This window comes from Hetaerina americana, unplaced genomic scaffold (genome assembly GCF_022747635.1).
Source record: "Hetaerina americana unplaced genomic scaffold, ioHetAmer1.1.p SCAF_9, whole genome shotgun sequence".
NCBI classification, from domain to species: domain Eukaryota; kingdom Metazoa; phylum Arthropoda; class Insecta; order Odonata; family Calopterygidae; genus Hetaerina; species Hetaerina americana.
In genome coordinates, this window is record NW_027287538.1 from 72366714 (window position 1) to 72394364 (window position 27651).

A 27651-nucleotide genomic window follows, 5' to 3' on the forward strand; every position below is an offset into this window, starting at 1 on the left:
TCTCCACCCTTCATCCTTTCCTGTCCATCCCCTATGGCGCAAATGACCTTAGCTGTCGGTCGCCTCCCCTCAAAACTACTACTATGTTAAGTGTTAGCACAATCTATGATGTTTAATTTGGAAATGAGGAAGTGGTAATATTTAAATTAATTAATGATTAGGCCAATCAATGTTTGGGGAAGCGGAGACAAATGTAGCTAATAGTGATTGTTGAATCCTGGTGGTTGGAAAGACTTCAGCAAGCTTTGATATTTTATAATTCTTTTTTTTTTAGCTCTATGTTTTGGAGCATAATAATGTCATTGTAATAGCCATTGGATTTATTCTAGCTGCTTATCAATTTAAGTATTCCTTAAGTTAATGATGCTCTATGATTCAGTTTGTAGATATGGTGCGATGGAGGGTGAGATAAGTTGAATGAATGAATTTCAATCCTCTGTAGGATGCGCAGAAGTCGTGCATTGAGCGTGAGCAGCAGGTGGCTGAGCTTAAAGCGGTGACCTCCGCCCTGAAAATGAGGGAGGCAGAGCTGGAGGCTGAGGTGAGGCGTGTGAAATCGGAGGCGGAGACGGAGAAGGTGAGGCTGGAGACGTCACTCTCGTCGGCGGAGGAGCGGGCAAGGAGGGTGGAGGAGGCGCTGGTGCAGGCGGAGGCGCAGAGGGTGGCGGGGGGACAAGTGGAGGCGGAACTGCAGTCGAGCCACCAGAGGCTGTGAGTTAAAGGGAGGGTGGGGGGGGGGCAATTTGGAAGTGTGAAATATGTCAAAATTCCATCCAATCAAATCACATTGAAGTTGATGCATTGACCGGAGTTTGCACTTTGTATTAATATAAACATTCTCATATTCCATACTCTTACACAGTGTGCTTTTTGGAGTGTGCGTATAATTTCAAGTGTTGAAGAGTCAGTACAAATTACTTTGATGGCTCCCAAGAAGAGTAGTAGTAGTATTTAGGGGAGGCGACTGACGGCTATGATTTTCAGATGATCTGAAAAGTTCTCGGCCTGATGATGAAAATGGCAATATATGTCTTCGAAAAAGTTTTATTATTCAACATAAACGTGTATGATATTATTACATTTCATCCCGCAGTGTTGCAGTGCCATTATCCCATTCTCTATACTGTTCTTCCAGGAGTGCTGCAAAGTTCTCGTTTACTGCAGCAATCGCTTCTTGATTGTTTGAAAAATGTTCACCAGCAAAGAAACTCATGAGTTTTTGGGAGAGGTGGAAATCCAAAGGAGGCAAAGCCAGGCGATAGGGTGCATTTTTCAGCACTTAGGTGCAACTCCATCAATTTTCCCATCACCAAGAGACTTTAGTGAGCAGGTGCATTGTTCTGATGGAAAATATTTTCTTATTCCTCTGCAAGTCAGGTCTGCTTTCATGAATATTTGCATTAAGTTTCATTGGAAGGTTAGAATAGTACTCCCCAGTTATTGTTTTAGCTTGCTCAACTGAATTCCTTTTGCTTCAAGACGTTGCTTTCTGAGAAAAGGAAGAGATTGGTAACGGTGAAGGAACCTCATCAGTTGAGTGCTGTGCACAAAATTTGTGGTGCCTTTGCTTAGCAGGCATGCACAGTCTGATGGGACAGTCCTCTCTTGCATTGGTGTTGCAGAAGCCTCTATGGAGGAGTCTGGGGAGGGTCTATTTTTTGACGGCATCCCCAAAGCGATAGTGGGTTTAATGTTGCGTTGGTATTGAAAACCTCTCATGAAGAGAAATCAAACATAAAGTATGAATTCTAGATAAAAATGCAAAAAATAGGGTAGTATGTGAAGAAAATTTGTGCAGTTTATTTTGAAACACATGTTTGTAAAGCCTACTATCAAATATCTGAGCACTATTCATGAGGATCACACATAAAAAGTAAGAAGGTGCAACATGGTCGCTAGCAGCAGAGTTTTCAGTGATACACATGTATTTGGCTGGAATTTGGGATATGAGCCTTATGCAAAGACAGTGGTTATTTATTTGTGTGTGTGTGTGGGACATTTGTGGGATCAAATATCCACAGTCCTTGTATTTTTTGCCATGCTTGGGTGTAGTTGCCCAATGACGGGCCTGGTAGAAGCAAGCAGCTCTAGCTAAACGGCAGCTAAACCCATGTCAGTGTAGAAAATAAGATGCTAGGGTTATAATGCTGTCTCTAATTACATTGACAATTTATTTATTTCATGGGGGGGAATATTTCATAAATATTTTATTTTTATGCATGAAGTTTAAATTGGATAAAAATTTGTCTCATTCAAAGATTAATGAGTGTTGTTTGTATCAAATTCCAGTTTGAATTATCTAGTTGCTTAATTTTATATTTGGTTGATGTTTGACAGATCTACTAAAGTATGTTTCTTAAGTTGATTTAGTTGATAATTACAGTGCACTGAATTCATATTACAGGCTTCAAGAAAGGGATGCATTTATTCAACAAATCAGTGAAGAGTTGTCCTACTACAAGACTGAAATCCCAAAGCTGTCTGAAGCTTTGGAAGTCCAAAAGAAGAAGAATGATGTGAGTTGATTGTTTTAAGGAACCATTTGCATTTGTATGTACGAAGCATTTTTGAAGAGTCTGGGCTGTTTGGTCGTAAAAAGACATGTTTGCTAGAAAAAGTTGTTATTGACGTTTTTAGTTTCCTACAAAGCTAATTCACTTTCCTGCATAATCACCATTCATTTCCAAGCACTTTCCGTAAAGCTGTACCAGCTTCTTAAATCACTTGGCATATAAGTTTACCACCTGGGAATTGCACCATTTTGCGGTGGTGTTCATGAGTTCCTCGACGTCTTCAGACCATTGTCCGACCAGCGACTATTTCAAGTGCAAGAAGAGGAAAAAGTCGCTAGGTGTGAGGTCAAGTGATCTCAATCTTGTCCATAACAGTTAGCAAATGCTCATCAATGCAACATTCTTGCTCTTTGTGTTGGTGAGTAATCGTTTTTGGTACCCAACTTGCACACAGTTTGCAATATCTGACCTTTTCTGTAACAATCATATATATGCATTGTGGTGCCTCCAACAAAAGGAAATTTATCAGCCAGAGAACAATTGTCGATCGGATGACAGTTTGTGGTCCACTTGTTGAACAACGTCATCAATCTGAGTTCTGGGCCTGCCAGTCTGCTCTTCATCGTGCGAATTTGTGCAGCCACATTTCAAGTCTTGACACTATTGTCTAACCTTTCCTTGACTCATTACTTACTTTAAGAAAGCACCAATTCCTGATGAATTTGGACAGCTGATGATTCTCTTTCTCTCAAAAATCAAATCACAGCATGCACTTTGCAACTGGTGGGTGCAAAGATATTTGCAGACATTGTGATCTCTGCATTCACCGACAGACAAATGATTACTGAATAAAAACAATTATTGCAGTGTCTTCAGAAGTAATCAATAGATGGTACTGTATTCATACAACTTTGTTCTGGCTCACCTATGTATATATAAAGTAAACAGCCCTTACTTTCCAAATATGCTTCGTAATGTGCACAAGGTTGTTTGTTGTAGAGGAGAGGGAGGTGTAAATGTGTGTGTAAGTGGTGGTGGTATTATTGCATGTGTGTGCTTCCACCTTGTGTGTGTTCTTCCATGTGATTGCATGCTCCATCTGAAACGTTGTTGCTTGTGGTGCGGATTCTCATTCAGTCATCTTGCTGAGTATGTCATTGATGTGGCATTACAACACTTAGGGAACGTCTTCATTTTACGTTGAATTTGGCCATCTAGAAGGGCATAAAATGTCAATACATTTATATTTGCTGTTATTCTTATCATTTTAAGGAGAAAACGTTTTCCAATGTCAAATGACTCTCAATGATTTGCAGTTCTTTGAAACCTTGGAGTTACCTTTTTCGATGATTTGACACAAAATACTGTAAACTCTGGATTATGCATACTAATTGATGCATGATGAGGGATGAATAATGGAAAAAACAAGCGACCGAAATATGTGGAAAATATGGTTGTGACATGTACAAATATATGCAGAAACTTTCCTTTTCATTCAAGTGTTATCAATTCAAGTTTTTTTTAAGAATAGAAAGTATTTTTTTTTTGTTTTTCAGCCATTTTTATGAGAGTGGAATTTTCGTTTTACAAGAGCATAGCACTATCTGATCAAGTGAATAGCAGCACATATTTTTCTCAGAAAGCTAAACCAATCTTGTAGCCAGAGGAAAAAAATGGCTGGCGAAGGACAAATTTTAAATAAAGATTGCTGATGTGGAATGATATTTTTATTGTGACTTCAATTGAAATAATGCAGTGAAGATATTTAATGACTGATTCGTTGTATGGTATTAGCTCGCCACAAAGGAGAATATGTAATTCTCAGGGCTAATGAATTCAAGGGAAGCAATTATGGGAAAGTATGGCTGGTAAAAAAACATGTTTCAACTAAAACAAAATACTATTGACAACTTTCGATTTTGTCCCATTAAAAACCTTAAATAAATCCCAGGTATTTCAAACTTTTTTTTAAAAGTAAATCAAAGCATGTAATTATCATAATGACCGTACTTTCATTAAAATTTTGAGTTTTGATAAAATCACAAGCACAGATAATTGAGAGTTCGCTGTTCAAGTGAATTTTGGACCCTCAATCAAAAATAAAATGTGTAGTAGCACTTCCAGTTAAATTTACTCTTGGTTAAGATTTTGATGGCTGCCTTAAATAGCCCTTTGTCTAGAAATAATGGCTTGTAAGAAATGTGTGAGGGGGGGCATTGAAGGCCTTTTTCTGGGAGTCGTCGCAGTGTGTTGTCTTGCCAAAATACAACAATGAAGACTAGTTTGAACATCTGCTTTGGAACCCTGTTGGATTGACATGGAGTACAACAGTTGCTTTAAATAACTTACTGCCAGTTATTCCTTTGCATGTTTATTTTTTACTTTTGTAAAATTTGTTTCTTTTTTTTATATTAATTTGAGCATGTAATCAGTTTTCATGGTCTAAATATTTTACTCATGATGGTTTTTAATCTCCTTTAAAGTGATAATTCCAGAGAGAGGGCACTTTTCGTAAGAAGTATCGTATCCGGCCCTTAATATTCCCCATTGAGATGGGTTGGTGAATTTTTATTCCCTCTGTCAACTTCATTTCAGTTATTTTTTGTGATCAACTTGTTGTCATTTCATTTGCTGAGGAGCTATCTGAGATAATACCCTACTAATAGTTTTTTCTTTTCTTCTTGGAGGTTATTTTGAACCCTCTATAGGGCTTGTGCCAGTACCTAATTTGAAATTATTTTGATTGATTATGTGGGGTTAATGAATCAGTAGTTTTGCCAATATAGGTATATGTGTATTCATAAATCATAGTATGCAATATTTTTTCCTTGTTCAGATATGAGAAGTTGCCCTCAAATTAGTTGGATGATATATCATTTTAAAGGAATCGATGCATGGTTATCATTTTGGATATTAATAATTGCTTGTTGTTCTGGCCAGCATGTATTTATTCCTTTTGTGAGAGTGTGATAAATGAAATAATGTTCTTTTTCCGGTGGTCTAGGAGTTGCGTCAAAAGAACTGGAAAGCCATGGAAGCCTTGACAACGACTGAAAATGCCCTGAAAGCTCACTTGAAAAACTCCCAAAATATTGCGATTGTAAGTTTTGCTCTTGTTGCACTGCACTGTACTAGTAGCCTAATGCCCCAGCATGCTGTTCCCTCCCCTCTGTCACTGTGAGTTATTGAGCAGTGTCCCAGACATCCAATCCCAAAGTAGTCATAACTTTACAAAGCGTATGCCTGAGTTGATGTCACCATTGATACCACATCGATTGCCTCTTTTCATTGTTGAGTCAAGCATCCACAAGAATGAGAAATATGTCACTTTCAAATTATTATTAAGAACTAAAGTCATCTCAATATTGATATTTATAAATTAGATTATTATAGTAGTGGAAAATACTATCATTATTTATTTTTTGTTGTATATTGTTCATTGTTCAGTAATGCTCATCAAAACGCATAGAATTTTCTAGTGGAAAACTTATTGAGACCCATCTTCTTTGCTCTGAAATAGGACTAAAACTTCTAATTAAAGCAAGTTGGTAAATTTGTGATAATTGCTTGATGTAGAAAAAAATCTCATAAACATTTTCTTGCCCATACACCTTCAGTGTTCATTGATGTTTCATCTCCACAAGCAGAATCTCTTTTTAGAGTCTGCCCTTTAATAGTTTTTAGCCCTAATAGTAGATATGAGGGTAATCCCAAATATTAGGTGTCGTATTATTTAAGTCATTCAAAAATCCAATTATTTGCTATAATATTTATTTAATTATCAGGATTGAGCATTTGTCTATTTTGCAGCATAATTGTCATTTCAGCCAGTGCATTTTTGTAAATGCTGTGATAAGTTTGGTATGCCCACACCGTGCCAGCTTGCCATGTTCTTTCAACTTGCAGAACAGGTGATAATCACTGGGTGCTAAATCCAGACTATTGGTTGGGTGGGTGATGATGTTCCATTTAAACTAGCAGGTGGGCGATGGTATGATGGGTAATATGGGGGCAAGCATTGCCTTTAGAGAATGCTTTATGTCCATACTCAACATTCCTCTTCTCTGGTTCTAACGTGCCCATCTGGGGTTTTCCAGTGTTTCGTTGTATCCGATAGCGTTTATTGTGGTCTCAGCAGGCATAAGTCGGACAAAATTTCCCCCTTTTGATCCCAGAGCGTATTTGAAAACCATGGTTCACCCAGCTGTTAGGTAAAGTGAAGAATCTTCTTCATTTGAACTGATTATTGAGCGCATTAAAATTGGGTCCATTTCATAGATTGTTGGAGAAGGTTTCACTATTCATACTTAAATGATTACTCTAGATTTTTTTATTTGTATGAAGAACCAGTTGTAAATGTTTTAATTTGCTTTAGTTAAAAGTTTAAGTCCTAAATGATTTGATAGGAAAGCAGCCCCCAGCCTGGTGTTTTTTCACATTCAAAAGGAGAGTTAAATAATTTCACCATCAGAAAGCTAAGGAAACAATACAAGTACATTGAAAGCCTATATTCACTCTCTCCAAGAATTATGAAACTATGCCATATTGCAAGGGTAATGTTTTTGATGTGGTGCACCAGATCAAGAGAATTGATATGCCCCATGCGTAGATTGGCTTTCAATTTAGTATTTACAATGAAATTCAAGGTGATGCATAGCAAATATTAATAATGCTTACACAAAATATGACCTTGTTAACATATATTCTTTGCTTCAGGTAATTTGCCCAAAATGTTTCATGAAATCTGTTAAACCTCCATTTTAAACTCAGTTTAACATTGGCACCTAAAAGTGGAATATCAATAATGTATGAAAGATAAATTGTACATTGCCAAAAAATGAAGATGCTTTATAATGAATGGGATGTGTTTAAATTGAACTCTCTCAATTTCCCGGTTTGAAGTAGTCGGCCATCTTTTTTTGATTCCTGATTACCCCCGTCGATTTTCAGAAAAGTTTCCAGCATTTCTAATGTTCTGAAAATGTTATTATCACTGATGGTTGTGTCCTTGGACAATGTGTTGAATTGTTGCCAGAGCCTCGATAATGTCATAGTTGCTGATGGTATTGCAATCAAATCTAATTTTCATTCTTGCCTGGGTCAGGATCATTGTTGTTTTGCAGGCAATGATGCTCAACTACTATTAGTTGATTTTCCCTGCCCACAAAAACCTCGCATTCCTCATCACTGGAAAGTGCAATCTGAAAAGTGGGCCATTCTTCAGGCATGGGAATAATGTGTCTCCCTCTTCAGGGCCTGAAATGCCATTGTGAAAACCAGCTTTGCAAACAAATTTCCAATTTTCTCACCTTCCCATTAATTGTGTAGCAAAACAACTTATCGCTTCCGATAAATTGTCGTCTTTAGGTTTTCAATGTTACAATAAGTGTATGCTGGATGCGTTTTTTTCTTGTACATCTACTTAAAAAATTAAATTATTCCTTGATTAATTGATCGCACCTTGGCTGTCATGTATTAAATGTCGGAATATCTCTCAAATAACCTAGAGGTTTTTTGAGATCTCAATCAGGCCCCTATCCAAAATAAGAAGGCTTTTCCTTTTCTACCAGCGGAATCCCTTGCCCATTTCACGCCCACATAATCAGAAGGCTCATTTTTTTCTGTTCAAGGGTGTTTGCTCTTTGAGCTTCACCGTTTCTCTTTCCATACTTTTTTGTCCCCTGTAGCACCTTTTATCCTCAAATGCATCTCTACTAAACTTTTGAGGAAAAGACCTGTATCTCATCAGCATCAAGCACATAATTCTGATTTTACCCTTCCAGGAGTTTGGGTAGCACTTTATCATGGCAATAGTCACAGTTGGCCTCAGAAACACTTGTGCTCTCTATCCACTTTTTTTTTAAGAATTCCATTTTGATTTTTTAACTTATTTAGCCATCCTTAACTTGCCTAAAATTGACTCAATTCCCATATCTTTGGCGAATTCGTCAACTTGCTCATGAACCAAAGGCCCTTGAACTTGCACATGTGTATGCCCGGCACTGTTCATCCATTGAAACATTGCTTCTTCTCATTGAAGATGATTTGAGGTGTTGAGTCTTTTCCTATCTGGAGCTAAACTCGAATCTTCAAAGGCTAGACTAATCTTCTCCTTATCCATTCCAAACTGTATCACAATGATCTTCTTCTCATTCCACTCTCAGCTTCACTTATGGCCTTTATTTTATTACTAATGTTTAAGGGTTTATAGTACTTGTTTATACGATTCCATGCCTTCAGACTACCTGGCAAAAATCATTGCAATCTTCGCGTGCAGTTGCACGAGTGTGTAGAGGCAATGGCTGAAATTTTTCAAATTGAGCCAATGCAAATGGGATGAAGGTGGTGGGATCTATTGCCAGAGATCTATATAAACAAGGCAGAATCTTGAATCTTGTGCAAATATTAACTAATTTTTGCAGAAAATTGTCAGTAATTCAGAAAAAATCCACACAGTAATTAGTGGCCCATATTTCTAACCAATGCATATCTATAATTGAAAAAAAATGCTGTTAATTAGCCCATGATTGTGCTACAGGATTGCAAAGCATGTTATGCCAGTATAATGCAACCGTTTCAAAATGTAAAAATTAATCGGCTAATGATTTTTACACTTTGCAATTATTGCATTGTAATGCAGATTAGTGGATGTCTCTGTTAAAAGTTACTGTCATGGCATCTCCCGCAGTTTTTTTGAATATGTTATGCCATATTTATCACCATTAAATTTCCAGTGGGGAAACTGCATAGTTATGGGTGTAGTTTTGAATATCTGTATTTTCCACTGTCATACTTGATTCTATTAAGTGTGCCCATGCATATCTGATGAAAAAATACATGTGTGGGCTGAAAGGGTTAACCATGTATAATTGACTGCTTATCTTAATTGGCACTGGCAGATTTTCATAGCTCAGTAGCTTTTGGTGAGAGAGGAAAACTGTCTGCTCCTGCTACTGTTTTCATCGGAGCAGCCTAATTTATTCTTGGATGGCAGAGGTTTAAGAGATTGTACCATTGAATGGTGTTCACTCGGTGGGAGGTTCCACTGCATGTATATAGTCCCCCCAGTCTTTATTTTTTGAATGATTTGCCGAGCATGTTCCTTGGATGCGTTATGATTGGCTGTTGAAGCACCTTGAAGCATCTGCGCAACCATTTGCTGTTTCTGCACCTTTGCTTATCAGTGTGTGGTACACTGGTCTCCTACTTCTTGGCCGCAGAGTTGATGTGTGGTCACAGTGTGCTTGCTTCAGGGCCACCGCACAGGTGCATTGATGTGCAAATGGAAATGATGGGTGGCCTAGTGCTTTGTTTAGCTTTTCAGCCTGGTCAGAGCACATTCTTGAAATCTTGGTTGACATCTTTTACATTAAAACAAGGTGTATTGAAACTGACGGTGGAATTATACTAGTGTTCCTAATAAATAAATAATGATGAAAGTTTCTTTTTGCATGTGCTGGAGCATGTGTTCTGGTTAAGAATGGGATGAGGAGTGAATTCATTTATGGGATATCATAATTGGTTATGGCAAACAATATGCTTTCAAATGACTCATTAACATAATTGTGTCTTGATGAGATCTGAATAGTTATAAAATTATTGGTACACAAGGAGGAATGGATGGAAAATCATCTTAGTTGCTATTTAAGATTAATACTAAATCTTGTAAATGGTCATCAATGGCTAATTTTCTTGTTTAGAACTACAAGAGACCGTGTGACCTATTGTGACTTTTGACTGTTGCAACTTGGATGTGTTGCAATGTCTTATTGGTTTAATATTACCTGGGTTCTTCAAGAGTTGTAAAATCTATGCCTATTATAAATGTATTCTATGTCAGCCACAGAGGCAGTTGTTGTGTGAATGGACTCGAGCTAAGGACACAGTTGTTTATGAATGTGTATCAAGTGTAGATGTTCTTTTAGCCCTAATATTCTCATTAAAAATATTAAACGTAGACCCTCGTTAATGATTATGGGATAATTTGTTTCTATCTAATGCACTTTCAGAGTAGCGTTTTACTCTTTGCAAACAAATCATTTGCACTTCTACAGTGTGAATGTGAATAGTTGAGCTATTTTTAATTTCTTTACATGCAGAAGTTTTGTAGCATGCATGATATGTAAACCTCCTCATTCATGTTCTTTTCCTTTATGTGTATCAGTAAAATTAGCGAGATTGAACTATGAGAATTCGTTGCTTAGTTCTGCTCCTAAGTCATTCCTATTTCTTCAGACCCTCTTTTCCATCCAGGGCAGTTGTTTCAGGAAAGCAGGACTGACCCTTTAAATTCTTAGGGGAAAGGTGGGAAACAGCCTGTGGCTGTCAATGAAAGTGGGGCCCTTCACCCCGGGGAACGAGCCATTTCCATTGCTGCATTGTCGCCAGCAGTCTTGAGAGAGAGAATGGTCCCCCCTCCTTGCCCCAGCCTCTTGCCTGTGCTCTTGTTTCACCCTTTCTTCTTCCGCTGCAATATATCCCTCCCTCGCTCACCCTTCCAGGGAATAGCATTGTCTCTCTTAGATCAAGGTGTGTTCTGTTAGTCAAAGCATTGCCTCTCTTTCCTCCTGTTTCAATTTGCTACAGAGGCTCTAATATTCGTTTTATGTTTTCATCCATTTGGGAGAAGAGCAGTTATCATTTGCTTGAAAATGCGATCTGTTTGGTTAGAGAAGTTATATGAATGTGCTCATAAACATGCAAGATCCAAATGAGCAACTTGCCCGTTGCTGAAGTTTTTGCAGCAATGCCTGATGTTGGAATGGCTGCAGGGGAGGGAGGTTAATCTCGGATGACCCTTGTTAGCAATGGGAAAGAGTGTCTTTACCACATTCCATGGTAATATTTTGGCCAAACGCTCAGCAAGTGCATTTTGGGGGATACGATAACTGAAATGATTGTAATGGTTTCTACTTGAACATATTAATTTGCTTTTGTGCAATTTTTTTATGCATGGTATTAAATTGTGGGAATTTTTTTTAATTATCTGCCCAAACAGGAGGGCAGCCAGAAAGCCATTGTGGAAGAGCAGGAGGGTGTGAAGCAATTGCTGCAGAGATTATTCCCAAATGTCACTGTTGAGAGTGCAGAGGTTAGTTCAGCCATATTATTTACATCGGTTGCAATTTTTTTCCTGACAAATATTCAATCATTAGAAATATCTATTGCAGCAATCAACTCTTTTTATAACACTGTAAAACTATTGAAATCATTAAATGTTCATATATGCAAGAAGGCTTGTTTTACCAAATATTTTCCATTGCAAAGGGAATGGAATTCCTGATGCAGAATTCATTTTTGCTTATGTGTAATTGAGTAATGATGCAGTAGAACCTTTGAGATCATTTTTGATTGAGGCTACAGTGTGTGACTGCTAATAGCTGCATGGTGAAGCCAAAGAAACATTTTGGTAAACTGATTTAAAGGTTTTTTTATGGCATGGTTAATTCATCTTGGACTCATTATCCATGAATTACATCGTAGTGGTAGAGAGAGGAAGTGAATGAATGTTTCATTCACTTGCTGCCCCTGGCTACTCCCTGAACAGTGGTTTCACTTTCAGTCGCATTCAGATTGGGTGAAGAGATTTGAGGCTTTAGCCAAGGAGCACCTCAGCAAAGAAGTCGCAGTGGAGGAGCCCGTGGACTGTCAAGCCCACCAGAAAGAAATTCAGGAGCTCCAAGCAAGAGTGTCCCATTATTTAAATATCGTTAAGGAAACTGTAAGTACCTATTTAGAAAAAAATTACAATATTTTTCTAACTGCGGCTATTCAGTTATAAGATTTAGTGAGAGTAGTGTGAGTGTACAGTTTTGATATTTCAGCTCGAATGTATTAAGCTTCAAATGATTTGTAACTTAAGAAGTTAGTGGAGGAGTATTCTGCGTGCATCTGACAAATTATAATCATAGTCTTTATTTGCTCTTGCAGAGTTAAGTTATTATTATTATTACTTTTTATTTGCCCAGAGATCACAATACACAAATACCAGGTAGGTGGTGTATGTACATGATGTAAGGCACGTCAAAAAGGAGCAAAGACTCCATTAAGATACATCAAAGAAATGATGCTCACAGTTGAATAATGTTTGGCACACACCCATGGACATTGGCTGTAATATGCATATGAAATATCAATTCAGAGAAATCATTGATACCAATATGAATTGGACCATGACCATTGCTATAAACCATAAGTATGAACTTACTGGTTGGGAATATTTTTGAGATATTCGTCAACTTAGTAGAACATATTACGCTGTAGATATCTTTTTAATTTATGCCTGAATGCAGCAGTTACCTTTGTATCCTTGATACTTTTGGGTAGTTTGTTATACGGGTAAATCTGTATAATCTGTTGCCCATTTCATTGGGCCCTAATTTCAATGATTCAGTTCTTATATTCCCATAATGGATGTCATCCCTTCCTCTGGTGTAATGATGATGATAGGCAGAGTTAAGAGAATAGTTGCCAATGTTATTTTTAATATATTGAATTAAAAACATAATGAAGATGCACAGGAGTGGTAGCAAATTTAATTCATGGAAAATAGGCCTTGATGGAATTAGGTGAGGTATCCTGGTGATGATTCTAATAGCTTTCTTTTGCATTTTAAAGATGATTTGAGAAATAGCAGCTGATTATACTGTAAGTTATATTTGATTAAATTTCACCATAGTATAAATTGAGTGGTACAGTTTTACTTGTAGTTTCATACAGGTGTCTTAATAAGTAGCAAGTTGAAGTGAGCTTCAACTTGCTACTTATCTTGCAACTTTCAGTTGAGTTTGTTTGGTTACACTGCATTTAGAATGGTTTCATGTCTGTAATGGCATGGGTGAACAGTACATATGATGGCTGTAATTTGAAGATTAAGAATTAGAAACTGGCACAGTGTGGTAAAAAGAGCCACCTGCCATTTGTGGCAGAAATTTGAGCTTCGCTTACTTGAGATTGCCCTGCAATTCATAACAGCATAGAGGGGGGAGAAGCACTCTACAATTGAAGCTAAACATATTTAATTCAATGTAGTAACTCATGTGGTTGTAAATTATACTATGGTTGTAATATAAGTTGCAATTTCAGGTCATCTAGTCTAGATATATAAATACGATACATTTAGAAAAGAGCATGAATTTTCTTAGCTATTTAAATTTGCTCTCTTGTATTTGAACCCAATTGTCCCAGACATTCTTTATTTGATTACTATTACCTATGATGATTTAATGATCTTTTAAGGGTTGGTTCCAATGACTTCTCAGGATATTGTTGCTTTCGTTGTAGGTTTTTAGGTGACAGGAATAAGGGTGTCAACGAGGTAACTATTGATAATAATTTATTGTCTATTTTGATGGCTTTACTTTTCTTTGATGTTGGAATAATCCTCTGCATCCACCACTTATAGGTGACACATTATCCAGAGATTGTATTGGCAGGTTGTAGAACAGTCATGTTTCATTTCCTTAGTATGAGCTTTGTTGACATTATTTAATGAAATGTGCCCTTCTAGATAGAAATTATCCTCATCAGGGTCAGGCTTTGGTGAAACCATGCTTTTTCTCATCCAAGTTCATTCAGGCTTTTCAGAACATTTTGTCCTTTGCTGGTATACAAGGTTCGTCCGGAAAATAAGTGTACTGAGCTCAGGAAAAAAATGTATTACACTTTTACATATCTTAAGCTAATATTCCTCAAAATAGGACCCTAGTGAGTCGATACACTTGTTCCAGCGGCGTTCCCATTCCTGGAACGCTCCCGCGAAGGCATCATCGGGAACCTCTCGAAGACTCGTCATCGACCTCTTCTCTGCCCTCCACGAACATCTTGTGCCACCGAAAGATCATGTTTCTGGACATGGCTGACTCCCCGTAAGCCTGGTTAATCATACCGACAGTTTCGGTAGACGATTTCCCCAGCTTTACCGCAAATTTGATGGAATAACGCTGCTCCAAAAACTTCGGCATCGCGTACCGTGACGTGGGTCGAGCGTGGAGGTTCTCGTTAACAGAGCTCCTCACTACACCACAGCTCAGAGCTGACTGCCTTTTTCAGCGTCGCTTGCCAACATACCCCCCTCCAATCGCAGCCCGTCAGAGCGGTGCTGGGCGCGCCTGGAGCGGCGCGCCCAGCCCAGGAGTCAGTACACTTATTTTCCGGACGAACCCTGTAGTTGTTCCTTAGCACCTTTTCCAGCTGCTGACAAAACCAATGGAAAAGAGCAGATTCTGTTGTTGTCCAGAATTTAATTTGAATCCATTTACAAATAATTACAATGACCAATTGATAAGCTGTTCAGCAGGAGGCAAATGAGCCCAGAAAGCACATTCGCCTGGAAATCATTATTTGCAGCCTGATATGGTGGAGAATGTATTTACTTGGCCACAAAAGAAAGATGTAATATTACAATTTCCGAATTCACTCAAATGTTTTATCCCTCGTAATCTTGAATGACCACTGAAAGTGCCAGGAGTTGATCTTGATATTACCAAATTTATTTTACATGTAGAGCTTGGGGCAATTGAGGCTTAACTTGATATTACTCAATGTATAAAGATTCTCATTATATGCCCTTCTCTTTATATCAGTCTTCTGTTGTACTTTTAATTTCCCCTGATATCAGTGAAAATTAGAAGTGTTCCATTTTGTTCATTTTTTATTTTGTAGACGTTTTCTAGTGGCGAATTGGTTAAAAAGTTAAATATATATGTCCGATAAGGTTATCCTTTTATGTTTTTTTGGATCTCTTCATTAAGTTATTCATAGCTTTCTCACTGTGGACATTGAAAGTAACTGTAGCAGACTTTCAATGATTTATTATTTAACCTTAGTTTGTTTCGCTAGGTCAGTGAGTCCCATGATGATGCAGAAGTCGCATGTCGCAGTTTGTGTTAAGATGTTCAAGACATGTGGCACTTGACAAATATTCCCTGAACATGGTCGGAAATGACCAAGATTTGCCCTTGGGTCAAGGCGATTGATGCCCCTAGGGTGAAAGGCAAGTGATTGTCCGTGGTTTAGGATGAAGACGTAGGTACGAGGCGTGCCCTAACAGATGTGGTTGTGCCCCGACAGGAGTCGATGCTGAGCAGCTTGCAGAGCACAGTGGAGAGCCAAGAGTTGCTTTGGAAGGAGCAACTGGCGAAGAAGGACAAGGAGCTGAAGGAAGTTTCATGCGAGAGAGACGACCTGGTGACCACGCTGCACGAGCTCCAGGGGACCGCCTCCCTCGGCCCTGCCAATCCCGAGGTTCGTTTTCCCCATGCACCCCAGTTGAGAGCAGCCCCCCAACCCCTCCTCTGGGGGCTGCCGGCTCTGTCGCCAAGTCAGAGCGTTCTGTCGGGCAGGGCTTGAGAAAGGAGAGGTGCATGATGCTGGTCCTCGATGGGCGAGGATCGGTTGTGGGGAATTAATGAATATCTGATGGGAGGGATTCGTTACGTATTCAGTGGCCTTAGTATGCCACCCAAGGATCTCACCTCTCTGATAAGATATTTAATGGCGTCTTAATCCTTCTCGGAAAGTTTTTCAAGCCCTGTTCTCTGCTTTGTTGCGACATTGTTTTATCTGTGAACGTTTTTTTCTTCATTGTTTATTGTATTTTCTCCCTCAGTATTGTTTGTCGTAATGGTCGTTTTATTTTGTTAAAATGTGTTCTATCCACCCAAAAGTTGCAGTCGACGAATTCAAGGATAGTTATCATTTCATAAAATACACCCTCATGTGTCTTTTGTTCACATCTGTATTTCCGTGTGTGTGTGTGTACAATGATGTATCAAAGAGATCTCAAGAAAGCATGAGAACATTCAGGCAATATAAATCATGTCAGCATGTTGTAAGTAATATTACAGCTTGTTAAAATATTAAACTGTTTATGATTGACAATTGAGCCGAGTGGTGTGGTGCAAGGGGGTATCTTGAACTTTTAATTATTGCTAAAAAATAATTGAGATAGAAACTTAATTTTTATTTGTTATTCTTAAGACTTCCTTACATATTCAACATCTAGAGTAGTAATTTCTCTCAGCGTTTCTTTACCTTTTGAAGGAAGCCATTTATGTAGAACTCAACAGATTGTGTCAAAGACTATTTTGTTCAACCTTTTGAATGACACCATTTGTGGCTGTCAAATCTCTGACCCTGCTATCATTTTCTGAGTTTTGGGAATAAGAAAAAGTTGCTTGGAGTGAGATCAAGAGAATAGGACGGATATAGCCAAATTTCAATGCCACATCCCTTTGATTTCTGGTCATGCTGTGGTTGCAATTGTAAGTCATGCCGTATTTGCTTCTGAAGAGGAGTCAGTAGGCAGGGAACTCCCCTTTGACATGTGCCATTCTTTGTGAATAATTTTTCACCCTCTGCCGTAACTGAGATAAGTCTCATTCATGATCATTTGGATGGCTGCTCTTCAGTGTAGTACGTAGGATAAAGTCTGGCACTGTGGCAGCATCGCCCGTGAATGGTGCTGTTCCACTTCTTGGATTGTCTCTGAGATACATTTGGCTTCCAGTTTGAAAATTCCTTTTCTACCTCACAACTGGGTCTTATGAAGACAGGCTACCATTTGCATAGATAGCCTTCATTTCATCGATCATGGATTTTTCAGGCTCTGTAACCTTTAAAATGAAGGAATTTAATCCCACTGCGAGCCTCTTATCTTCTCTATACTGCATATTACTTCAATCTACAGCTTCCTGAAATAAAAGGAATCAACGTTAATGGTGTAATTCACAATATTATGTGTATAAGGATCAATTATGTGCAGAATAAATTTTATCAAGATCTCTGTTATTTCTTAGTAATAATTATTTAAAAACGATACTCCCACTTAATACACACATTTTCAAACGTTTTGAATGGCACCTTTTGTGTGAATTATTTTATTAATTATCCTGGAGTTGAATTTGTAACTTGAAATTAATATATGGGCGATTAGCATTTGTAAATCCCTTTTCTATTGCTAGATCCTTGGACAAGTTTTATTAATGATATGGAGAATAGTGGTTGAAAATGTAAGTTAGTCCATTTCAGAATTGATTTGTTATCAAATTAACACTTTTCCCCATATTTCCTCTTTCCTTATGATTGGGCTGTTAATAGAAAAATGTAGTTCTCAATGATTATTCGTAATTTTCTTTTTAGTTAAAAATGAAGAATTTAGCTGGTTATTAAGAAGCTAATTCATGCTTTTTGAAAAAGCCTGATAGTTGGGCGTATCCCTCAAAATATGTTTCATGGTTTATCTGTGCTGCATGTCTGTCTCTTCCTGTTTGTCCCACAGATTGTGGCTGAATAAGCTAAATAGTAATATGGTAGGAAATCAGTATCAGTCTTTGGCATCAACCAAGTCTGACCAAAGTGTTGTGAGATGAAAAATCATGAGGCCTTATGCCAATTATTTCTTAATCTATGTAAATCTACACAATACCCCGCAAGCAAATTAAGTTTTTTTTTATGCATGTGCACAGAAGGCCCAATTGGCATTTTGATGCTTTCCTGCTCTCAAAATGGGTGTCTTCACTTCACCCACTCAGAATAGCAGGATCTTTGAATTGTGTGCGTGGCATCTTTGGAGCCCAGAATATAAAAGAAGGCCCATCTGCATTTTGCCAGTCACACCTTCATCTTAGCTCATCCTCGCCTCTCATTCTTGGCCCAAGGGAGGTGTGGGCCTCTTAGCATTGACGCTGCCATTCCCCTTGAACATCCGGTCACATAAGACCGAAGCCTTGTGAAGTGGACAAAGATTGTTTGTGTGTGTGGTTCAACAAAGTGTTGGGACTAGATGTTCTGCCCTACAAGGCTCACTGCTCACCGTTGAGTAGTCTGTGCTAGAATTTTCCCATATCCTGTACAAACTGTCTTTAAAAGTGTTTAAATGGGGCTTTATCTCTTACTCTCAATGCTTGGTTATGGTACTCTTAGCAATGTCTTTCTGGTGCTGCACTGATGGTATATCGTCTTCTATTAATATCTTCCCCCCACTCCTCTCCACTCAATTCTCCACAAATATTCCAATATTGAGTGTCATTATTTTTAAATTTGCAATAAACACTAGTAGGAGCATTTCTTTATCAAATGATATATTTTTTTGGATGTCTTTATTTACTGTGGCAACACTCCTCTGGTGTTCTCATTGTATTGGAGGCTATCTGCTCCTGAACAATCAATTCAATAATTTATTAATCCAAGTAAATGGCTACAATTTTTTGAGTTGTTATTCTCATAGACAATATAATTGTTTATATGATTGATGTCACATTCCACTTTTAAATGTGAAAACAATTAATATTTTCATCAGTTTGGAAGTAAAACTTATATGCAGTTTACTTAGCTAAATTTTCAGTTGTGTTATAGTGCTAGAGTTTTTTTTTCTGTTTCATTTAGGATGCAATGTGTCCACAGGCACCACAATCTTTTTCACTTGATTGGCACCTTTAAATGGATACTAACCAGCATGAGTTTCGTTTTGGCATGATTGGCAGTGCTAACACAGAGTATCAATTCCCGATGGATGCTCTTGAGGAAATTCGTTAAAGAATCAGTCCAGCTGATTTCGTTAATGAAAGGTGATTGTTTATGGGTACAACGTGAGGCTCCTGAGTTGTTGTTACCTCATACGCATATGTGTACTGCATATTATTTAGTTTTGGAAGATGCTTGTTAACTGTTGAATGAATTTATATATTTGTTAGTTAAATTTTATACCGCTGTTTGTTTCTAAATCAAAATAAATCAATGCTTGATGACTGAATGATGTGTTTATTTGAATTTCAGTGGAGCATTTAGCTTTGCACAATGGTCAAATGTGGAATGCAAATTTGTTGCAGCCATGAATTCCTCCTTGAGCTGTTGGTTTATCTTTTGAGAATTGGCGGTAGACTCAGTAGTGAATGTAACAAAGGCAATGAGCCAAACATAATGCTGTGAAGTTTTTGCTGACATTAAAGGAAATTGAGGTCATATATGTATGTGCGCACAAGGCACTAAGGTTGGTGAAATTACAGCATGTGTTGCTATCCCTGAGACTTAATACCATTTGTTTTCCTGGGAGATTGTTCTTAGTATCCCACCAGACCTTTACAACTGGGACAATTTTTGTATGGTGGCAGTGAAAGGCAAAGTTTCTCAATCCATTTTCATCTGAATTATGACTGTTGCTCTCTGAAGAATCCAACGTTAGTCAGGATATTAAAACTCCTCTTGCACTGGACCAAATGGAAATTCCACCATCACAGATCACTTTGGAAAGACATTAAACCATCTAATAAATGAAGAAAGGGCCTAATAGGTCATTGTGTGGCATTATAACTTCAGTTTGTCTGATGGTATACTGAATGTGGTATGGAATGCCTGGAATGGGTGGGGGAGGGAGTCCTGGGAGTGGGGGTGGTCCGAATAAGCCATGGCTGCTCATGATCTTGACTGCAGCACGATTGTGCCACTCATCCCACCCTCCAAAACGGCACACACACACACTACTAGAGACGACAACAACTTATCTATCAAGAATAAGACAAATTGCACCCCAAGCCATAGTCTGTTTGTTACAAGTAGAAGAGTATTGTTGACTCAGGAAATATAAAGATTTTAAAGGATTTGGAATAAGTTCTTAGCTCTAGAGTCTTTAAAAACTTTGATTTTATTTTTATATTAAAATAATATGGATGCAAATGGCTCAATAAAATTGATTGGAGCTATTCCGGAATCTTTGTGGAGGTTAAATAAAAACTAAAATCAGGGTGTTGATATGGCACTTAATCGCAGGAATAATTTCCACTCCCAAGTCCTCCCCCACTTGGGCGCAATTTCTTAAGTGAGACAGGAGGGTGGCATGAGAAGCTTTGGCTGGTGCATTATCACAACTCCCTCTAGTTGTTAAATGGAAGAAGGGACCATTTGGTCTCAATTTCGCCCAAATAAAGACCACTGTCTATCTATCTAGTTGTGGTTGTGTGGAATTGTGTGCATGATTTCTTTTCACATGTTATGTAGATTTCTTTGTTGGTATGTTACACGCAGGAATAAATGAGAAGGTTAATTAATTGGTTTACATTCTGCCGCCACAAACAAATTTATTAATTGTCTATGAAAATGCTTTGTGGCATAATTAAAAATGGTAGTGCAAACATTTAAGCTGTTTACTGTTAGTATTGGGCAAAATAAATTTAAAATAAAATTCCTTCAGAGGATCTTTTGTTCTCTTCATCCAAAATTCGGTGGATTGTTTTGGGATGTATGGAAAAATTACATATTTTCAGTGTTATGAAAGTTTTAGCAGAAAAAAGCATTTCATCCAAAAAATAACCTAGAGTTTTTTCTGGCATATTGATAAGTTGGATTGTGGTAGTCAAGGGGGTTGGAGTCCAAATCACTGAACGGAGGGCCCAGGTTCGATTCCCTGGCATGCCTCTCTGGGCACCCGAACTATATGATCGGATACCAGAGTTTCCATAGAAACCATAGGAGGCTCAGGGAAAAGAATTGGCCCCCATACCCTGCTAATGTGTGAATTTCACATCCCATTGGGCTTAGCAATCGGTGAGATCTACCCTCGTGTACCAAACTGACTTTCCTTTGGGTCGATTACCATGTTTATACTTTTTTGATGAAAATTTAAGGGAATGATTTGCAGTGTGCCTAAGTTAAATATGGGAAATTGTCAGATTAAATCGTTTAATGAACAGTCGACTGCATCTATTTTTGCATATTTACAAAGGAAATGATGTGTATCTCCTTTTCTGCTCATATCCTTGTCGGGAGAAGGATGGTGCTGTTAAATATTCTGTTTGCCAAAAAACAATGAAAAGAAAAGGCCATCTATGCATCTATTGTCTCCTAAACACCATCCATGGTAGCCACACCATTTGATGACACCTATCTCCCCCCACCTTTCTCCCCCATCCTCAGAGGCACCAGATCTAGATGACACTGGTTTTGTCAGTCACCTGAAAGTGAAATACGTGTATGAGTTAACTTAGGGTAAATTTGAAGAAAATGTAGAATGTCCAAATGCATGCAAGCTGAATTATAGCACTTACAAACTTAAAGAAACTTGCCTCAAATAATGCAAAAAATGCCAATTTACAATTAATTCTTGGAAATAAAGTGTCAGGGCCAGGCCTTGATGCAATTATTTATGTGGAGAGGCTTTGAGGTTGATTAAAATTTAAAAATTAAAACCATAAAAAATGGTATTGAACTTGAAAACAATTTTATTGAGAAGTAAATACTGAATGAAAATTATTAAAATAAGACGGTTTTCTCTACCTTTGCCTTGAAATGCCACCTGCAACTCTTGCAGTTAATGAAAAAAATTGAAAGCCTTGAAATTGGAAGTTTGGTCTGACTTGGGAGATGGCTCAGGTGCAGTAGTAATGTAAGGCTTGAGGCTCTTCAGGTCTTGATGTTTCTCGTTGCGTGGCTCCCTTGCCAGTTGCTCCGAGCCACTCGGATTGCTCATTGAAGCCAGAGGAGTGCTTTGAAAGCAATCCTATGATAGGTTCTTGCACTGTGCAGATTTAACATGCATGCAATGAAAACTGCTGTGGTGTGATCGCATGGCCAGTGAAACTGTTGCAATTAGCAGTAGGGAATACTTGTGTTCACATTAATACACCAGCATGGTAGTTGATTTGGGGGTGGTGTGATTGCATAGTGTGTCTGTAAGGAGATGGTGCATGTTGAGTGCCTATCAATTTTACCTATTGGTGTGACTCATTGGTCACTTTTATGCGTGTGCAGCTACTTCTAGCCACCAATTTATCACGCAGCACGAGGGATGCCCGTGGTGTAATTTCCAAGAGTCTGTATGTAGTCTCTGTGGGGAAAAGTGAAAATTTTCACTGTGATGGCATCCAATGGCTAGTGGGCATTGGAGCCGCGGTGATTTTACAACACTCCAAAGACCGGGGTGCCCATCAGAGAATGCCAATCAAATGCCAATGCGCAATGAACTCTGTCACCTTTCCTCGATTCATGGTATGCTCTCGACTGCTTGCAGACTTTCGGAAATTATGGCATATATAGCTGGTACTTTCTCGGGGCCACAGGTATTATCTCCAAGAAAAAGAGAACAAAACCCAACTATTGCTAATTTTTCATTCATTTTTCATTTGTTGGATATTGTGCATAATGCTTTATTCCCCATAAAGAGTATAGGAAAAGCATCAATGCATTGGAGTTTCTTGTTAAATCACTTCATTCATTAAAAACCTCCTCCCGGTTTTTCCAAAATGGAATTTTGTTCATAGCAAACAAAATTTTTGCTTGTGTTTACTTTTATGAAAGTTCATATTTTTATCCGGCCTAGAATTTGCAGCACATAACTTTATGGGAGCATGTTCAGAAGCATTGGGCTAAGTGTGAGAAGTAGTTAGCATCTCTTTTCCTCTACAGGGAACCATGGAGGTATGTGGGGTCCGGTTTGCACTTAGCTGTATTGAAAAGTCTCTTCCTGCAATTTTGACTGAGGTATGGTGTTGAAAATCCTTTGACGGGTTCCCTTGTGATCTTTGTAGCTCCTTCCTTGTCCTCTTTGCCTGCTTTTCCTCTTGATCTGTGTACTCGTAGTTTAAGATGGTGGAATACCTGGGAAATTACCCCCTCACATTTTGATTAATGCATTATGGTAATTTGGTGCTTGAAAGCTCATCTTTTGTGTTAGGATAAACTTGTCATTCTTGAATGAAGGTACTTTAAATCTTCTCCCCAATTCTATGGCCTTTAGAATCAGTCCATCATTCAGGAAAATCCATTAGTAGCTGACATAGTGTTATGATAGAGCAACGAAAATTAGGAAATGCCAGGGAATTTAGATAAATATAATGAGCGTCATGTGCATTCCGTGGCGTTTCCCCTCTGCTGTGTTGTGTGAATTACTATGTCTTGTTTGTGCGCAATGGCATTCATTCTTGGAACTTCTTAATTAGTGGGAAAAAAATTCATTTTCATTTCTACTCACCATCATTGATATTGAAGGATTCTTAACATGCACGTATTAAATAATGCAAATTACGCGAAATAATGGGTGCTCTTCAAGTTGTAGGCCAAAGGTACTGCGAGTGTTATTTCTCATTTCCTTAAAGGTTATGCAAGTGCGCTAATGTCTGTGAATGATTTAATGCACATGATGAATCGTGAGTTGAGTCTTCGGGTGCTATAAGTATCAATGGTTAGGCTCTATTAAACAAAAGACATTGATTTTTTAATGCAAGGAATTAAAAGTACAGCAGAAATATTAGTTTCCCTTCCTTGTAGTTGACCACTATCTTGAATCAGTTTATTCATATTTAGAAAGCATAATCAGATATTTTCATAAAGCAATGTAGGTATAAAATACATTGATGCCATTGTTTTATGTACTATATCAGTAATAAATAGTTCTTTGGCAAAAAGTTCACTCTTGGGCTTTAAAGATACATCAATTTCTGATTATGACACACACCCATTTTAAGAGATGTTTCCAGAGGTCAATGTGGAAATACTTGGCACAGAGTTTAATGATGCACACATCACATGGAACCATTGCACTTGAACGACCAACCGTTGTCACCCTCCTCCCGACCTCTTGTTTGTGTGGGTTTCTGCATGTAGTTTGAATCTGGAATCTTTACGTCGTGGGTACTAACATATTTACACACGTCATCATTGCTACCATTCACCAGCCATGAAACCATAGGCGGCACAGGGAAAGGAATACACTCATCTTGTTTTGAAGACAGATGTTGAGCTAGCTAGAATGTGGTCTTCTTCTCATTTGTCCTTCCTCTGCTCTCAATGGAGAGTGATCAGGCATTAATGATCTTTGCTGTTGATTTCAAAGAGGGTGCCATCGATGAACAAGGTATTGGTGGTGGTTTAAGTTGGGCTACTTGTCTATTAAAAGACCGAAATATGCAGCTTAGAGAGTATGTTATCTGCCAATGTATTTTCCTCAAATAATCCCACTCATTAACTAGTAGGTATTAGTTAAGTTGGATCCGTTCATGAACATAATTCAAATTCTAATGCCGGGCAAGTATAGTTCTGGAAGGTTAAACCGTATTGAAGTGAGTGTGAACTACGGCACATTCATAGTTGGATACATTTAAACACCTCATGCTTCCTTTCTTCTCTAATGCACCCTTGAATGTGGTGCAGGGTATGGGCCGGGTAGTGGTTGAGTGGCAAGAGCACTCTGCCACAGACCCGAGGATCCAAGTTCCAAAGTTCCATTCCTCTTGTCTTTGGGCATCTTCAACCTCTCCCAAACTGGTATTTTGGGTACTGGGTCTGCCGTGCAGTTAGTTGAACCCTCTTACTTACTAACTTATTCACTCATTGGATAAATTAATTAGTAAACAATGCTTTTGCTTCACCAGATTTTTTGTTTCTTTCATTGCCATTATTTTTATGGATTATCATTCAAAACCAGGAACTTTGTCATTAGAGTTTTCTTGGGGATAATGTTTGTCAAGAAAATCAAAAGCTTGAACTAATCATTGATGAAAACAAAGGATTGTATGCTTTCAAAATATCTTTTGCATAAATTAATTGATTGAACTTATGTGGAATTACAAATCATTATGTAGGAGTGCATATAGGGTATTGCTTGATTGAGCTATTGTGGTAAGAGCATAAGGATTGCATTTCAATTGAATTTTATGCTTATTTTAGTACCTAGTTTGACGTTTTTGTTTTCGAGATTAGTACTTCGTATTGAGACAGACATTGTTGTAACTTATCACCAAAGTGAACTAATCATCCAAATGATATTTTTGGAACAAAACATTTTTTTTTTATTTTTAAACCCATGAATGTGATAATTCCCTTATAGTTCAATTTTGGAAATCAGTTCTTGAAAACAAAATGGGCTCAAGCAAAATTACATTTCAATCTTTTATGGCCAAGTTATGCTCACATTTGTTACCATGGTGATCTTTTAGGTTTTAAACCTCTGTGATGGTTAGATGTATGTCAGGGGTCAGCTTGAAACTGGATGGACTGCACTTGTTCGATGCACTCTTGATTCTGTGTGAGAGGCATTTCTAAATAGAGATGGGAGAGGTGTGGCCAGCAGGAGGAGAAATCAAATGGGTGGGCAGCAAAGGTGGGGGAGGGGGAGGATGGAGGGGGGCTGGGATGCTTAGGGGAGTTGCACTCTCCAAGCGCTGAATGTCTATAATATTAAATTGTAAAAGGGAAAACTCCAAGTTTTTAAGGGCAGTGTAGATTTCCTTGTAATTGATTGTTTTCTCCCTTGTCATTTGTTCATTTCCTCCATGGACAGCATAAGCATTCAGAATCTTTATGGAAGAATAAGATTTGTTTTGAAGCAGGCAGCCTCTCTGTGCACACAATTGTCCAAGCTGTCACCCACCTCCCATCACCTGCAATTATTTCTTGGCTTTCCTTGTATATATACATCCATAAATATAAATACATACAAACATGAAAACCCGCCATGTGGAAAACAGTATTCATTCAAATGGAAATAGATAAAAGGAAAAGGGAAAGGAACACGCACAAAGGACGAACACAGGAGAGGTGGAGAAGGCGGAATCAGGCAAATCACAAGTGTTAAAATATTTCCATGACCGGGACTTGAAACACGGATTTTTCGACTTGCTAGGCCGATGCTCTAAACCACTTGAGCTGTCGAGGAAACGTAATTTACTCTGAAATCTGTGGGAAAGGGGGGTAGTTATGCAACCAAGTGCCCCGATTCTTTGGCCAAGAGATGGCATTAGGGAGCTGTTTCACCCACCAAAGGAGAAATACACAAACACCAGAGGAAAGGACAGTAAAGAAGCAATCATGCAATGTCATAAAGGATATATATATATATATATATATATATATATATATATTATAAAAATATATACATATATATTATATTTAATAAGGGTCAAGCACTTCAGGTGATAGATGCATTCAAAAGGACATAGATATGAAATAGATTTTTCATTCTTGCTCGTTGATAGTAACCTCCAGTGGCCTAGATTTGAATGAGAAATTTATTATATTCACCTGGAAAGTGCTAGCTTAGTGAAAACAAATTTTTTGGAGCAGAGCCAGAAAAGTACCAAGTTACCATATTCATGTGCATTTTAAAATAATAAATCATGAGGAAACGTGTCCCGTAGAAGATTTTTGGGCAAATACTTGGGCATTGAAGGTCGTTTGGTGAATGGCTTTGAAAGCAGTGAACTTCCTATTGAGTTCATGTAATTTTCATGTGAAGGGGCTCCCATGATGTTCCTTATTTTGCTTCCCCATTTAATTTTGCTGAGTGTCCTGCCTGGAGCCAGTTTCTCCAAGCAAGGGTAAATTTAGGTTGCTTCTACAGAATATGATATGCAATGGTGATGGGGCAACACCAGTAGCACTCGCTATATCTGCATGCCCCTGGCCGCATGGTTTATAATGTTTTAGATTTTATTAATGATTTTTGTCGGAAGGCTTGAAATTAATTCAGATCTTTGAGAACACTGAATACCTGGTAGTAGTGTTGCTGAGCATTTTTCTTCTGTGTTGAAGTAATGAAGTAATTTTTTATTCAAGATTTGCAAACTCTGCTGCTCTGTCTGATTTGCAAACAGTGTGCATGCGATGATAATTAGATTTTTTTCGTTCATTTGAAAAATCACTTCGTGCACCAAGTAAGGGTATTTGTAAGATGGCAGCCAGTGAAAGTTGAAAGAACATCAATGCAACAATTTCAGAGTGTAAAAATCATTCGCCTTGACTGGGATTCGAACCCAGATCCCTCAATATCCGGTCAAGTGCTTTAGCCACTTAAGCTACCGAGGCGTCCTCTAAAACTCTGAAATTTTGGGGCTTTAAATTGTTGCATTGAAATGCACATTAGCGGATGACTCCGTTAAAAGTTACTGGTGCGGCATCTACCGCAGTTTCTTTGGAATTTGAAAGAACATGGTCTAATCTTTAAAAGTGTCTCAGAAAAATGTAAGACATGGAAATCAAGATCAGACTCTGTAATCTGCCAATCAATGACTTGGGAATTTTTATTTTAGATCTTTGTCATTAATAGATACATTTTTGATAGACTCATTGACATTCACTAAAGAATAATTTGAATAAGTTATTGTAACAGAAATTGTTCCATTGCACCTGGGCACATTTTTCCTCTGGAATA

At 38.1% G+C, this 27651-nt stretch overlaps 1 protein-coding gene across 7 annotated transcripts in view; it reads left to right on the plus strand.

Annotated features, from left to right (window-relative positions):
- The window catches only part of LOC139698947 (ribosome-binding protein 1-like), a 73269-nt gene that overhangs the window by 33251 nt on the left and 12367 nt on the right, over positions 1-27651 (plus strand). For 4 of the 7 annotated variants that reach the window (XM_071597915.1, XM_071597917.1, XM_071597920.1 and 1 more), the window contains exons 9-15: positions 443-711; positions 2405-2516; positions 5518-5613; positions 11512-11604; positions 12076-12234; positions 15585-15758; positions 22911-22985. In XM_071597915.1, the coding sequence (XP_071454016.1) occupies positions 443-711; positions 2405-2516; positions 5518-5613; positions 11512-11604; positions 12076-12234; positions 15585-15758; positions 22911-22985 (978 nt within the window). Of the gene's footprint in view, positions 1-442; positions 712-2404; positions 2517-5517; positions 5614-11511; positions 11605-12075; positions 12235-15584; positions 15759-18899; positions 19240-22910; positions 22986-27651 lie in introns of those variants that run through there. The other 3 variants (XM_071597922.1, XM_071597919.1, XM_071597921.1) reach the window with 3 other exon arrangements.